Source organism: Bufo gargarizans, chromosome 2 (assembly GCF_014858855.1).
Source record: "Bufo gargarizans isolate SCDJY-AF-19 chromosome 2, ASM1485885v1, whole genome shotgun sequence".
Taxonomy (NCBI): domain Eukaryota; kingdom Metazoa; phylum Chordata; class Amphibia; order Anura; family Bufonidae; genus Bufo; species Bufo gargarizans.
Window position 1 is genome coordinate 580,134,619 of NC_058081.1, and position 16,233 is coordinate 580,150,851.

At 45.0% G+C, this 16,233-nt stretch overlaps 1 protein-coding gene across 13 annotated transcripts in view; it reads right to left on the reverse strand.

Moving 5' to 3' along the window:
* FAM118B (family with sequence similarity 118 member B) overlaps nucleotides 1-16,233 on the reverse strand; it is a 50,482-nt gene continuing 34,249 nt past the window's right edge. For 10 of the 13 annotated variants that reach the window (XM_044281787.1, XM_044281782.1, XM_044281780.1 and 7 more), the window contains one exon: nucleotides 9,132-9,961. In XM_044281787.1, the coding sequence (XP_044137722.1) occupies nucleotides 9,252-9,961 (710 nt within the window). In that variant the 3' untranslated portion in view covers nucleotides 9,132-9,251. Of the gene's footprint in view, nucleotides 363-9,131; nucleotides 9,962-16,233 lie in introns of those variants that run through there. The other 3 variants (XM_044281791.1, XM_044281792.1, XM_044281790.1) reach the window with 2 other exon arrangements.

The following is a 16,233-nucleotide window of genomic DNA, read 5'->3' on the forward strand; positions in this document are numbered from 1 at the left end:
CATTTCAGTACACAAGCTTTACTTACACAGCTCCATACAGTAGCAACCTTGTCTGAATGTAAACATTAAAGGAGAAGCGTCCTGGAAGTGAGATGGGCGCAGATCTTACTACAGTACTTTGTATGAAATGGTTAATAAAACAAAACCTATAAAATGAGTATGCCCAGATGCTGGTACAGCTGAAGCTAAAAAAAAGCCGCTTGACAAGACTGGTGCCACCGGAACCTGGTGTCACATACAGCTGCGCTCACTAGTGGTCCTATCCTCTATGCTGACGCTGGCTCGTCTTCCTGCCAAGACTCTCGTGCTGCAGCCACTTCCTCGACTTTTGTGACATCACAATGAGAGTCATGTGCTGTTACCTAAGGAAAGAGAAGAGCAAGAGTGAATATCCTGCACAGGAGTGGTGAGCGATGGTCAACAACTGCACAAATATCATAACGGGACAAGTTAGGCCTCTTGCACACTTTTTTTTTTTTTCAGTTTACGTTTCGTTTTTTGCGTTCCATATAAAGAACCATTCATTTCAATAGATCCACAAAAAAAAAATGGAAGGTACTCCGTATGCCTTCCATTTCCGTTTAAAAATAGAACATGTCTTATTATTGTCTGCATAACGGACAAAGATAGTACTGTTCTATCAGGGGCCAGCTGTTCCGTTCCACAAAAAACGGAATGCACACGCACGTGTTCAAAATACTGAAAAAGCCATACGGTTGTGTGCAAGAGGCCTTAAACACATTTCTCTTCCTATAGCACTTAGTAACTAAAATATGGGGCAGCATTCATGTTAATTAAAATTTTTGCTGCACCTTCATCCAATCGTCAAACAAGGTTGTGGCTTAACATAAGCCTTTTCACGTTAAGCCAAAACATTACTTGGCAATAGGATGAATCAACAGGAATGCTGACGTCCTTTTCACATTCTGCCATCTTCTGGGTGGACGTGAGTTAACCCTATGGGCTGGACTTTTGTGTGCTAAGACGTATAAGGCCTCATTCACATCTCCGTCAGGAAGATTTGGCAGGCTGTTCTGGCATAGAGCACCCTGCCGGATCCCCATTGACTGTCATAAGGTCTGACTGTGATCCAGCCGCTTTCTGGCATAAATGGGTTTTGGCCGGACAAAAACTGGTGCATGCAAAGTTTTTTGTTGTCGCGCCGGATCGTCTTAAAGGAGACGTGAACAAGGCCTAGTAGAGGATGTAACGCCGGATCAGTACAGGATACATAACTAAAGGGAACCTGTCACCATGAAAATGCAGTGTAATCTGCAGGCAGCATGTTATAGAGTACGAGAAGCCAAGAAAATTGATGTATAGTTTTTGGGAAACGATTCAGTTAAACTTGTATGGGCTTTGAAGTCATGGAGGCGGACCTATCAGTGATTGACAGCAATCTCTGTATACACAGTCATAGAGGGGAGACTGTCAGTCACTGATAGAACCGCCTCCTTTACTTCAAAGCCTGGAATGAGCAGAATTTAAATGATCTAAAAACAAGCTTCACTGAAGCTTTCCCCAAAAATTATACATCAATCTTCTCAGCTCCTCCTATTCTATAACATGATGCAGGTCAAACACCATGTTCAAAGTGACATGTTCCCTTTAGATTATGTACACCTTGTCTCCACCGGATTGGGGAGTGCAGCTCTGGAGTATAATACAGGCTGTAACTCAGCATAAGATAACGTGACTGTGAGCTGTTTATGGAGATTAATGTGGTAAGTCCTCTGACGAAGGGTGATCATAGGTAATGTAATGGTTTATCTCTCTCCATCTCTTCTTGACGCCGTATGTAAGAAAGCTGCAGTTAGGCTTTTCTTCATGCAAAGGTTCAAATGTACCCCCTGTATTTCAGAGGCAGAGTTCCAGTTACAATTTGGACTGACAAAGCATATTATATTGTGTAGATCCCCTCGTGCCCCTAAAACATCTCTGACACATTGAGACATGGAATCCATAAGACTTTTGGTGTATGGCACAAAGATGTTAGCAACAGACCATTTAGAGCCTATAAACTGTGAGGTGGAGCCTTCATGATCAGCACATACCACTGAGACCTGTGGAATTCAACACCTTCCCGACGCAGCAAGGAAAACAGTTTTTGCATTATTATATTTTTTTATCCCCTGCCTTCCTGGAGCCATAACTTTTTTTATTTTTCCGTTCACATAGCCATATGAGGACTTGTTTTTTGCAGCACAAATTGTACTTTCTAATGGCACCATTTAATATTGCATAGAGTGTAGTGGGAAACTGGAAAAAATAAAGAATCAAATGGGAAAAAAAATGCTGTTCAGCCAGTTTTTATGGGTTTTGTTTTTAAGGTGTTTACTATGCGGTAAAAGTGACTTGTGTTCTTTGTTCTCCAGGTCAGTATGATTATGGCGATGCCGCATATACACTACCCACCCCCCCCAAAAAAAAAAGTCACAAACAAAAATATTTCGTTGGACCGCCTTTAGCTTTGATTACAGCATGCTGTTGCATTGTTTCGATAAGCTTCTGCAATGTCACAAGATTTATTTCCATCCAGTGTTGCATTAATTCTTGCATTGATGATGGTAGAGTCTGACTGCTGCGCAAAGCCTTCTCCAGCACATCCCAAAGATTCTCAATGGGGTTAAGGTCTGGACTCTGTGGTGGCCAATCCATGTGTGACAATGATGTCTCATGCTCCCTGAACGTTTAACTCCCCTTAATCCACTTGTTTGCTCAGCCGGCATCTGTCTTGTTCTGTGAGGAATAGGACCTTTTGATGACGTCACTATGCTCGTCACATGGTCCATAACCATGGTGACGGACCATGTGATGAACGTAGTGACTTCATCAAAGGCCCTATTCCTCACAGATGCCGGCTGGGCGAACAAGTGGATTAAGGGGAGTTAAATTATTATTATTTTTTTTATTTAACCCCTCCAGCCCTATTGTACTATGCATTCTGTATTCAGAATGGTTATAAGGGAAAATATCAAAGATCGGGTCCCCATCCCGATCATCTCCTAGCAACCGTGCGTGAGCATGATGAATCCTGGCATTGTCATCTTGGAATATGTCCGTGCCATCAGGGAAGAAAAAAAATCCATTGATGGAATAACCTAGTCATTCAGTATGTTCAGGTCAGTGGCGTACCGCCAATATAGGCAGACCACGCAGCTGCTATGGGGCCCAGAGCGCATGGTAGGCCCTGCCAACTACATCTGCAGGCTCAGTCAGTTTATAGTACATAACTGCTGTAAAGTTATCCTTATCTTGCTTCCCCTATGCTCAGTCAGGGCCCCCTTCCGAACCACCGCCCCCATTGTGTGCACATAGGCAGCATACGCCACCGCTGTCCTGACGTTCCCGGTCTTTGAGGGCACAGGCGTGGCAGTTGTATACCTACGCTCCACTCACACACTGCCTGTCTGACTCAACTCAACCACCCACCGGACAGGAGAAGTTGGAGAATGGTCAGGTCGGTCACTGACAGAACACCATCAGCTAGGCCACCCCCAGCATCACCGCTGCCGGCCCAGAAACACTACTTGCCGGCTGCCCCTGTTGTAAGCTACACCTGCTCACAGCTGAGCCGCCCGAGCAGTGCCAGTGACTTGAGGTGTAAAAAAAAAAAAAAAAAAAAGAAAATTTGAGGGGATTCTTAATGGGGGTGAGGGCAGCAGCAAGCAGAGTTCCTGATGCTTTCTGATAGACAGTGTGCCCACTCAGTCACCTTGCTGTGTTTAAGGGGGGGGGGGGGGTTGAGTGGTGGATAGGCAGCAAGGAGTTAAAGGGGTTATCCAACCCCTATAATGCCCCCCAAAATGCCCAAGCACCTCATACAGGTAATACTTAGCCCACTCCCCGGCAGCTGTGTTGCTGATGCCCGCACAGGTGCCACTGCATCCCCCCATTGCGAGAATAAAAACATCCGGCAATGTGGGGGTGGGGGGGCAGTCAATAGCAGGCCACGATGGGAACGAGCCTCCCTAGCATCACGGGTGACGCCAGCAAGGCTCATATCCTTTGCGGCCTGCTAGTAGCTGCACTCTCTTCCCCCAGGCATAAGTATTATCTGTATGTGGTGCCGGGCATAATATTGGGTGGAATTGCGAAAAAACACGATTCCTCCACCGTTTTACAGGTTTTGTTACTATGGTATTCCTTTTGCGGCAAAGCTGACCCATTCTCTGGGTCAGTAGGAATACAACGAGGGTGTGGCAGGGGAGAAGCCAGGGCAGTTGGTGGGATGGGCCAGGGGTTGGTAGTTAGGGGGCCCAATTCAGATTCTTGCTATGGGGCTCAATGATTTCTATGTACGCCCCTGGTTCAGGTAGTCAGCTGACCTCATTCTTGGAGCACATACTGTTGCTGAACCTGACCAACTGCAGCAACCCCAGATCATGGCACTGCCCCACAGGCTTGTACAGTAGGCACTAGGCATGATGGGTGCATCACTTAATCTGCCTCTCTTAAAGGGGTTGTCCGGGTTCAGAGCTGAACCCGGACATACCCTTATTTTCACCCCGGCAGCCCTCCTGAGCCTGGCATCGGAGCATCTCATGCTCCGATGCGCTCCCGTGCCCTGCGCTAGATCGCGCAGGGCACAGGCTCTTGTGTTTACAATAACACACTGCCGGGCGGTAACTTCCGCCCGGCAGTGTGTTCGGTGACGTCACCGGCTCTGAGGGGCGGGCTTTAGCTCTGCCCTAGCCGTTTTACTGGCTAGGGCAGAGCCAAATCCCGCCCATCAGTGCCGGTGACGTCACCGGGCTGCCTGTCAGCCCCATAGAGAGCCCGGTATGTCACCGGAACTCAGAAAAATGCCTTTGCCCTGCGCGATTTAGCGCAGGGCAAAGGAGAGCATCGGAGCATGAACTGCTCCGATGCTCATGTCAGGGGGGCTGCCGGGGTGAAAATAGAGGGATGTCCAGGTTCAGCTCTGAACCTGGACAACCCCTTTAAGCCTCATTCACACATCCGTGGAACACGGAGCGTGAGATACCGGCCTGGATTCCTGCTGAGTGCACGGCGTCATTGGTTACTATGACGCTGTGCGCTTCGTGTCACCGCTGTACAGTAATACACTCGTATAGATCTTATGTGTATTACTGTACATCAGCGGCGTCACGAAGCGCACGGCGTCATAGCAACCAATGACGCCGTGCGCTCCTGCACTCAGCAGGAATCCAGGCCGGTATCTCACGGTCAGTGTTCCACAGACGTGTGCATGAGGCTTTACCCTGATTCGCCCATCACCCTGGAACAGGGTAAATCTTGACCCATCAGACCACATGACCACCTTCCATTGCTCCAGAGTCCAATCTTTATGCTCCCTAGCAAATAGAAGCCTTTTATTCTGGTTTGCCTCACTGATTAGTGGTTTTCTTACAGCTACACAGCTGTTCAGTCCCAATCCCTTGAGTTCCCTTCGCATTGGGTGTGTGGAAATGCTTTTACTTTCACTATTAAACATAGCCCTGAGTTCAGGATTTTTTTTCCCGCCACATTTCTTCCTCCGATACGATGGGTCCCCACTATACTTCCAGTTTTTAATAATGCGTTGGACAGTTCTTAACCCAATTTTAGTAGTTTCTGCAATCACCTTAGATGTTTTCTCTGCTTGATGCATGCCAATGATTTGACCCTTCTCAAAAAGACTAACATCTTTTCTACGACCACGAGATGTGTCTTTCGACATGGTTGTTTAAGAAATGAGAGGCAACTCATTGCACCAGTTGGGGTTAAATAACTTATTGCCAGCTGAAAGATAATCGCCCATGCAGTAATTATCCAATAGGAGGCTCATACCCATTTGCTTAGTTAAATCCAGGTGGCGACTTTTTTTGTACAGGCAGTGTATATAGTTTTTCTTGCATTTTAATACTGAAAAAAATAAAAATCACCATATTCTGACCACCATAATTTTTTTTATAGATATGTCTACAGAGATGTGTCAGGGCTAAATTTTTGCGGGGTAATCTGTAGTACCATATACTCGATACCATTTTGGAGTGTGTATGACTTTTTGATCACTTTTTATTAATTTCTTTTGGGAGGTAACGTGATGAAAAAATATCGAATTGGCCATTTTTCCCCCCGCTATGCCATTCATCATATGGGATTAAAAAAAAATATTTTAAAAGTACGTGAATTTTCGCACATGGTGATGCCCATGATGTTACTTTTTTTTTTTTTTTTTTTTTTTATTGTTTAAAGGGGTTGTCCGGGCTTTTAATATTAATGATCTATCTTCAGGATAGGTCATCAATATCAGATCAGCTGTATGCGGAGACGGCCCACGAAGTGTGCACATGCCATCTCCCGTCTCACCACTGTATGTCTATTAGACCACAGCAGTGGACAGGAAAAGAGAAGGGAACGGCGTGTGCACACTGTGTCTGAACTCCGCCGATCTGATATTGATGACCTATCCAGAGAGTATTTTTATTTTGGGGAAAATGGGTGATTTGAAATTTTATATACTGTATGTATTTTTTCAATATTTAAAACTTTTTTTTTTTAGGTCCCTAAGTGGACCACATGCAATCAGATTGCAATTTGTATAGAGTAATGAAATTTTCTCCACTATCCTATACAGAAATAGCTATAGTACAAATCAGTGCTGCCACCTGCTAGGCTGAACTGTAATATACAAGTAATGAGCCTGGAAGTACAGGCTCATCACTGACATGGAACGCCTTCCCCAATCTCCGCAGGAGGGAGCTGTTCCTGTCTGTGTAGCGTGCTCTTTTGGCCTCTAAGGTGCCATGATCACATATCCCATTGTTGGGAAGGGGTGAAAGGCTGCTGTATCTCCCTGTCATGTTCACCAGACCATTCCTTAACAATTTATGCAGAGAACATAATCCTCCTGAAAGAGGCAACTAAGGAACAGTGCCATCATGAAGGGGTGGACATGGTCTGCAGCAATAAGTTAAAGATCAAGTACACCTTTGGGGGCATTTTTTATGACTGCATTTTACTCATTTGGGGCTAAAAATATATTTTTCAATTGGTCTTAAATGGGTATTCCGGTAAAGTAACCTAATTTTTGAAAAACTACATTAAGGCTGCAAGCTGTGACCCAACCAGAGGCCTTAACTCTATATAGTCTAGTCACTCGTCTTGTTTAGGATTAGTGCAATTGTCTGTATTATGTATGTATACCTCTTCTCATATGTACAGCTCTATGGAATGAATGGCACTTTAATAATAAATAATAATAATAATATCTAGAGCACGGATGTCTAACCTCCGGCACGCCAGCTGTAGTGAAACTACGACTCCCAGCATGCTCCATTCATTTCTATGGAGTTCTGAGAACAGCCAAGTGTGCATCTTGGGATTTGTAGTTTTACCTCCGCTGGAGTGCCGGAGGTTAGCCATCACAGAACTAGAGTTTTAATTTATCTTGCAATCCATATGTCCTGCTACTGTGTAAGCCTGCAAGGCACTGAGTGTATCATGGCGCCTGATCTTCCCTCACAAAACTAAAATCCCCACAATCCCTAGCTTTCCTGCTGTGAGTTTGTGCTTGTTCACGAGTGTTGATGTTTACTGATTGGCTGCCTGATATCATAGTCCGGTCACGCCCCCTACTCAGTAATCACCAGCACACTAACGCGCCCTTTTGTATCCCTAGACATTTAGGCCCCTTTCACACGGGTGAGTTTTCCGTGCGGGTTGAACACATTGCACCCGCACTGAATCCAGTCTCATTCATTTCTATGGGGCTGTGTACATGAGCGGTGATTTTCACGCATCACTTCTGCGTTGTGTGAAAATCGCAGCATGCTCTATTTTGTGCGTTTTCACGCAGGCCCCATAGAAGTGAATAGGGCAGCGTGAAAATCGCAAACATCCGCAAGCAAGTGCGGATGCGGTGCGATTTTCACGCACGGTTGCTAGATGATCGGGATGGGGACCTGATCTTTGATATTTTCCCTTATAACCATTCTGAATACAGAATGCATAGTACAATAGGGCTGGAGGGGTTAAATAAAAAATTAACTCCCCTTAATCCACTTATTCGCGCAGCCGGCATCTGTGAGGAATAGGGCCTTTGATGAAGTCACTACGTTCATCACATGGTCCGTCACCATGGTGATGGACCATGTGATGAGCATAGTGACGTCATCAAAAGGTCCTATTCCTCACAGAACAAGACAGAAGACATGCCGGCTGAGCAAACAAGTGGATTAAGGGGAGTTAAATAATAATTTTTTTTTAACCCCTCCAGCCCTATTATGCTATGCATTCTGTATTCAGAATGCTATTATTTTTCCTTATAATGATGTTATAAGGGAAAATAATACAATCTACACAACCTTGAACCCAAATTTGAACTTCTGTGAAGAAGTTCGGGTCTGGGTACCACATTCAGTTTTATATCACGCGCGTGCAAAACACATTGCACCTGCGCGATAAAAACTGAACAACGGAACACAATCGCAGTCAAAACTGACTGCAATTGCGTACCTACTCGCGCGGGTTTGCCGCAAAGCATACCTTATCCGGAAACGCTCGTGTGAAAGAGGCCTTAGCTAGAGAATTGATAGCAACACACTGAGCATGCTCAACATAACAATGGCTCAGAACTGTAGGTCGATGGCATGGTAATGAGGAAACACAGTGGGTAGCAGAGGAAGAAAACTACTTTTATAACTACTGAACGGTAAATATGTGAAATTTACATTCCATTAGGTCATTATTGATTATAAATTTGTCTAAAACATAAGTTATATTTATAGTAACCGGAATACCCCTTTAACTAAAAATATTTACCCATTTCTGAGATACAGGGGTTGAAAAAATAAAAAAATAATCTGTCTGTTTGCAAGCGGTCAGTCTTTTTTCTTTGATTACCACCATCTGACAGCTCATATGTAGCTTTTATCTTATGACCTCAGAAACACTTATTTAAGCCATATTCTTATCAGTTTGATAAGAATTGAGCTATAATAAGTGTTTATGAAAACACTGAAAATCAGATTTTAACCCAAAATGAGTAAAATGCAATCAGAAAAGAAAATAACCCAAAAGGTGTCCATAGCCTTTAAGGGAGCAGCTGTAGGAGAGGGAAGGGGAAGGTGGGACTTCTAGAGTCCCTCGCTACACCACTGATCCATGAAACAATCAGATACGTTTTCAAAGCGTTTAATTGTACAACACAGAATATCAGGAGCTTTATATTTTCCTAGAAATTAGGGGGGGAAAAAACGTTTTCTTCATCTGAAAAACTCAAAGATCCTATTCATGAAAGACACTTATTTCCGTCCCCTCTTAGCAGGCCGGGGCCTTAGGTCTGAGTTGTAGCTTAGGGCAGGGGGAGGCACTGCTCTGGCTCTCATGGAGTAGCGGTACTGGGAGGGAGGAGGAGTTAATGTGACTGAGGGGGGTAAAGGTGACAGTCCAGGGGTTGTTTCCTCAGGTCCTGCCCTCTGCTGGTCAAATAAGGTTTGTAGCTCTTGCTGGTTGGCACTTTGCTCGATCGCCAATACACGTAAACTTGCGGCGAGTTTGCCGATGTTGGAGTTCATGTGACTGAGCAGATGGTTTCTCTCCGTCTCCAGGTTCAAGATCTTTTTAAACACGCCGCTGTTTCTGTTAATGCTCATGGTGAGCTGACACAACTCTAAGTGTAACGCATTCACCTTGGTCATTATTCCTTTCCGCAATCCTTCCTGTGCGTCTGTGAAGCTCCTCAGCTGCTCCTCCTGCGTCCATAAGGTCTGGCTGTAGAGCGTATGAGGCAGCTGTGCAGATGATTTCCGGCGACAATTCGAGCGCGGCAGATCCATTGACAGAGGCATCACGGGTACTGCGGACGACAGAGTGCTCTGTTCTCGATCCGTCTGTGTGGACCTGTCAGTTCTAGAGTTCTCAGGGTCCTCAAGAAAAAATGGGAGAATCTGGCCCCTGGATTCACAAGAATCCTCCTCCTCCTCGAAGCTTAACTGTTGATCAATTGATTGCCCTAAAATGGGAATGTGGAGACATTGCGTTATTTTTAAAGTAATTGGTTTGTTAAACAATGTGTTTGGGAAGCACTGGCGGATCCAGGGGGGGGAGGCAATGGGGCAATTACTGGCACATGGGGGGGCTGTTATTACTGGCACATGGGGGGGCTGTTATTACTGGCACATAGGGGGGGGCTGTTATTACTGGCACATAGGGGAGGGCGTTATTACTGGCACATGGGGAGGGCGTTATTACTGGCACATGGGGGGGCGTTATTACTGGCACATGGGGGGGCGTTATTACTGGCACATGGGGGGGCGTTATTACTGGCACATGGGGGGGCGTTATTACTGGCACATGGGGGGGCGTTATTACTGGCACATGGGGGGGCGTTATTACTGGCACATGGGGGGGCGTTATTACTGGCACATGGGGGGGCGTTATTACTGGCACATGGGGGGGCGTTATTACTGGCACATGGGGGGGCGTTATTACTGGCACATGGGGGGCGTTATTACTGGCACATGGGGGGGCGTTATTACTGGCACATGGGGGGGCGTTATTACTGGCACATGGGGGGGCGTTATTACTGGCACATGGGGGGGCGTTATTACTGGCACATGATTGGGGGGTTGCTCTTGTTACTGGCACATTATAGAGGGCACTATAGGGGCATCTACTGAGGCCACAAAGAAGGGGTATTTTATATGGGGGGCTCTGTACAGTAGAATTTTATACTGGGACATTATGGTGGGGTACGATGGGGAAGGGGGGAGAGGAGTACTATGGGGTCATCTACGGGGGGCACTAAGAAGGGGTATTTTATACTTGAAAATTATGGGGGGACACTGAGGGCATCTACTGGAGCATTTTATACTGGTACATTATGGGGACACTAGGAGGAAGGGGGGAGTGGAGCCCTATGGGGGCATTTACTGGGGGCACTATATAGGGGTATTTTATACTGGCACATTATGTGGGCACTATGGGGACATTAGCTCACCTGGGGGCATTACAAGGTGGTATTTTTTGCACTGTCACATTATAAGGAGAATTATTACTACTGGACGGGCATTATGGTGGGCTTTATCACTCCCCCATGGTATGACCCTCTAGTAGCAGCACCATCCTCTCCCTGCTCTGCTATCCCTCTGCCCCTTCTCCAAATCCTTATTATGAAATATTTCTCATTAGGATAAAACACAACATCAGCTCCACCGAACCCCCCAGCCAAAGTGTTGAAGTGGTGTCCGAGATCCCAAGGGCCAAGCCAAGTAATTGTAAGTTTTCATGTGAAATATGTTTGTTATACACCTATAGAATACACTGTGCCACACAATATACAGTATACCTCTACACTGTGTAGTCTGTTCTATAAGCACCATTGTTTTGTGGTAGCGGAAATTCAACAGGCGTTTCTAAGTGAAGACCATGATTGGACTCCATGAACTCCATGACAACCTACAGCTTATAGAGTTAGTTGTCACCCAGCTTTCCTAGACTCCTTATAGACAAGTACTGGTTAATGTGGGGTCCATATTGATGCACTAGGCAGACAACAATCAATGCTGCAGGGAAAGTGAGGAACAAGACCTCTGGAAGTGAAATGGTGGGCATTAAAGTGAATCCAACTTTCCGAGAAAGAGCTCTAACTGTTAAAGATTAGAGATGTCAAGAACAGCAACAAAAGAGACGAGGGATGAAGAGTCTTTTGTCATGGCGTGTACTAGGACCGTCTAGAGTCAAGGTCAACTCAGGAGATGGCGGTTGGTTATTTCACAAGTTTAGGCTTTGGACTTTAGCTCAGAGGTTTCTTGGGATCAGTGAACAATCCAAGTCTCGAGGAGCTGGTATCTGCTTCTTACTTAGGTTAGAGTTAGACTCTGGTCCCAATGTCCATCATATTCAACTTCCTGACTGCAGGAGGTTGCAGGGAGTAATGCTCTGCAGCCTCTCCACTCAGTTCTTGATCTGTCCTGATTTCCATGATATCTGCTCTGGTGGTGCCCATAACAGTGCAGGGTTTTATAAATGATAAAGACATGTGGTTGTCTGGTTTATTCCTCATTCTAATTTTCAGTTCCAAATCCCATCATTCAGCTTTTAGGCTCACTTTGGTTTTGACTTTTGTCACAGGTATAATGTGGGAGTATTACCTGAGGTATACCTCTGACAGAAGTTTCAACATATGACACCGTATAGGCCTACGGTGACATACGTCACCAATAGGGTTTCACTGTCAGAAAACATTCCGGGTTGTGGGATACCTATGTGTAAGAAAACGAAGCTAAGCAGGATTTCCTATACAGTGGAAAAAAAAAAAAAAAAGTACACCGAATAGAAATGTGCAAATCGATTAATCGCATCAAGCAGAAAGGGTGTCTACAAAGCTGAGGACAATCCCTCTGCCACTTGATTGACGGAGCTGGACATCTTGGCCGGTCCTGACAATCTCAAGTTTCTAGCGCAGCGACTGTTCATGCGCCACCACCCAGAAGTGTAGCAGTGCATGCACAGTTGCTGCTCCAGTAGCAGAAGCAGAATCTTTGCACTTGTGCTGCTACTTGGAGCAGCGGCAGAGATCGGCATGGGGAGCTTCCAGAGTTTTGTGGACACGCCCGTGGCAGGTGAGATCTCTAATACCATAACATTCTGAGCCAAAGCATGCCAAAAGAACACTCTGCTTTATACCCTAGGTCTATGTTTGGCATTTGACAAAGTTTAAAATGCAGAGTAAAACACAATATAAGGCTAAAAACAGAGTCTTCCAGAGGCTCTACCACACTTCCAGGCAGGGTTAAGCACACTCCAGCAGACTCACCCCTTAGTCTAAACTTCGTAATATATTAAATTATGTAATGCTGGCTGGCACTCAATATAGGGAGTTACACGGTTTTACTTTATACATCCAAAGTTTATTGATAGCTGCATATTCCCTCATTGCAATAAATTACAATGTTTTAATGAGGGAATATGCAGCTCTCAATAAACTTTGGATGTATAAAATAAAACCGTGTAACTCCCTATATTGAGTGCCAGCCAGCATTACATAATACAAGATAAGGCTAGTTTCACACTGGCGTTTTGCCTTTCCATTTGTGAGATCCGTTCAGGGCTCTCACAAGCGGCCCAAAACAGATCAGTTTTGTCCTAATGCATTCTGAATAGAAAAGGGTCCGCTCAGTTTACCTCTGTTCCGTCTCCATTCCGCTTTGGAGGCGGACACCAAAACCCTGCTTGCAGCATCTGACGAAACTGAGCCAAACGGATCCGTTCTGACACACAATGTAAGTCAATGGGGACAGATATACATTTTCTATGACACAATAGAAAATTGATCCGTCCCCATTGACTTTCAATGGTGTTCAAGACGGATCCGTCTTGGTTATGTTACAGATAATACAAACGGATCCGTTCTGAATGGATGCAGACGGTTGTATTATCTGAACGGATCCGTCTGTGCAGATCCATGACCGATCCGCACCAAACACGAGTATGAAAGTAGCCTTAAAGAGTCCACAGAGCGGTACAGCACACACACACACAAAAATAAATGGAAATCTTTGATCTAACCAATGATATACATGACTGTATATCACTATATGAGCCCCTGCATCACGCTTACTGCAGTTATAAAACTTTTTACGCATTTCACTTCTTCAATATTTTTTAAACTTGCTGTCAGTTGCTTACATCAAGATGCTGGAAACCCACCTTGACCTAATCCTGGTCTCACTGCTGCTGGGATTTTTAGATGGGACTACTATAAAAAGGTAAAAGCTATCAGCCTGGAGTCTTGGATAGGGGAGAGATTTGTGCCGCTGATGTATTTAGCTCACTGAGGATTGTCTACACTACAGCACTGTAACAGACCTTCAGCTGTGAGAACTATCAGATACGTTTCAGCCTCTAGAAAAATAAACAAGAATCCTTCCATTTACGACAGCAAGCAGAGATCTTGAAAATGGTGACAATGTTTCATTTTACAAGGTATAACAATTAGTTACAGATTCTACATGGCTGAGGGCAATGATGGAGAAGGATGTGTTCGCTCCTGACCACTGCCTGCTCGGCCAGCGGCATTTACATGCAGCAATCATCCCCTTACAGATTGTTTGTTGCCAGCACATCTGTTTAGAAAAGGGCGATTTAGGTAATGCATAAAAGATGGTGGTGCCACCTTTACACAGGGCAATTATTATGAACAAACATTCATAAGAACGTTCGCACCAGATACCGATTTCTCGCAAAAACGTATATAGTTACTAACTTTTCACACAACTTTGCATAAATTAAATGTACAGGTGAATAGAAGGGGCACTTAGAGGGCATCACTGTGTGGGCGTCACTTATGAGTTCATCCTGCTGTGAGGGGGGGGGGCAGTAAGGGGGCATCATACTGTGCCAGGGGCACTAAAGGTGCATCATACCGTCTGGGAGCACCAATGGATCACTCTGTTATAAGGGAAGCACTTATGGGACAATCTACTGGGGTGGGAGGCACCATTACTGTCTAGGGGGGCACTAAGGGGCATTACTATTGTGAGGGAGCACTTAGAGGACACTGTTACTGTGTTGGGTCACTAAGGGGGCACCATTACTGTGTGGGGGCACTAAGAGGATTGGCTGGGATTAGAGGAAAGGCTTATTGTAAAACAACAGACGTATGCTATATGCCACTGATGCTGTCCCTCATTTATTAGCCGCTCAAACCTTCACACGACGGCACACCCAGGTATGTGAACCTTTACAAAAAGTACTTGAGTACCCCTGCTTTAGAATATAATTTAGCAGAGAAAATGCCTTTTCCTCCCCTCCCCAAAACTAAAGTTCTCCATCTTGAGAGACAGCTCACTCTTCTCCCCATAGACTTCTATGGGCAGCATATCATCTGATCCTTCACTGATCTGACACAGTCTTGATTTTTATTTGTTAGAGGAGGGCAGCATGAGCCTAATCACTGGAGAAAGGGGCATTTTTCTGTGATAAAATAGATTACAAATGTTTGTTATATTCACCTATATTACTAATTTATGCAAAATATATTGAAAGGTTACTTATAATTTAGAGATTAAAGCAACCCTGCGGAAAAAAAAAATCCCATTAACTGGGGAACACACAGGACACTTACACGGTGCCCTCCTATTCACCTTTTTAGTAGTAGATCCACTAATTACTGGGCTCCTCTTCTGCCATCCAAGATGGCTGCACCACTTCTCAGTCTACCTGATGCATACTGTGTATTTGAAAACCCAAGACACTTCCTGCTACCTTTGGATTGGCCAGAACTACTCATGTGAGTAGTTCTGGCCAATCCAAGAGCAGGACTGGACAAGTAGGAAGTGTATTGCGTTACTGATGTATGAAGTAGTCTGAGAAGCGGTGCAGTCATCTTGGATGGCAGAAGAGAAGCCCAAGATGTAGTGGATCTACTACTAAAAAAAAGAGGAAAAGTTCCCCGGTTAACGGAATTTTTTTTAGTCTTGAACCAGAGGGTCGCTTTAAAGGTATGTTCACATGGCATAATATGTCGGCTGAAAGATTTGATGCTGATTTCAAGATAACTCAGCCTCATTTTGCAAAATACAGCACCATTAGCATATTCAGAGATTATTTATTTTCGAATGGGAAAAAAGTGCCATGGAACTTCTTAAATTATTTTTATTGCAAAAAAACAACAACTTATGAGCACATATTTCCCATTAAAGCAGTTTTCAAGTATTTGTTAAGCGTATTTCACCGAGTAACTTTTTTTTTTTTCTTTTTCACTCCTAAATACATTTAGCCATATGAACATACCCTTAAAGGGGTATTCCAGCTATTGGACATTGATGACCTAGTCTTAAGATCGATAAGTGTGTAGTGGCTGTAACAGTGTACTGCAGCTCAACACCCGTTCAAGTGAATGGGAGCCGAGTTGCAGTATGGGGAGGTTTACATGGCGGCTTTTTAAGCTGAATTTCTGTCTGTGATGAAATTTCACCGCAAACCCGCCGATGGAACTGTCCCCTATGCCTCCCATACATCTCAATGGGAGGCAGCACTGAGTCTCAAGGAACGGCGGCTTAAAGCCACGGCTGCGCTGAGTGGGGACATATGGCTCCACGATCCTCAGTGCTGCCTTCCACCGAGATGTATGGGAGGCAGAGAGGATGTGGCTGCCGGCGAGTTTCTGGTGAAATCGCGGTGCGGCTGCCCCCATAAAAGTTCCGCCGTCTGAATGTCCCTTCTGATTCCAGCTCCATCCACTGTTTAGTTTCTACAGCTGACTGGTGGGGTGCTGGGATT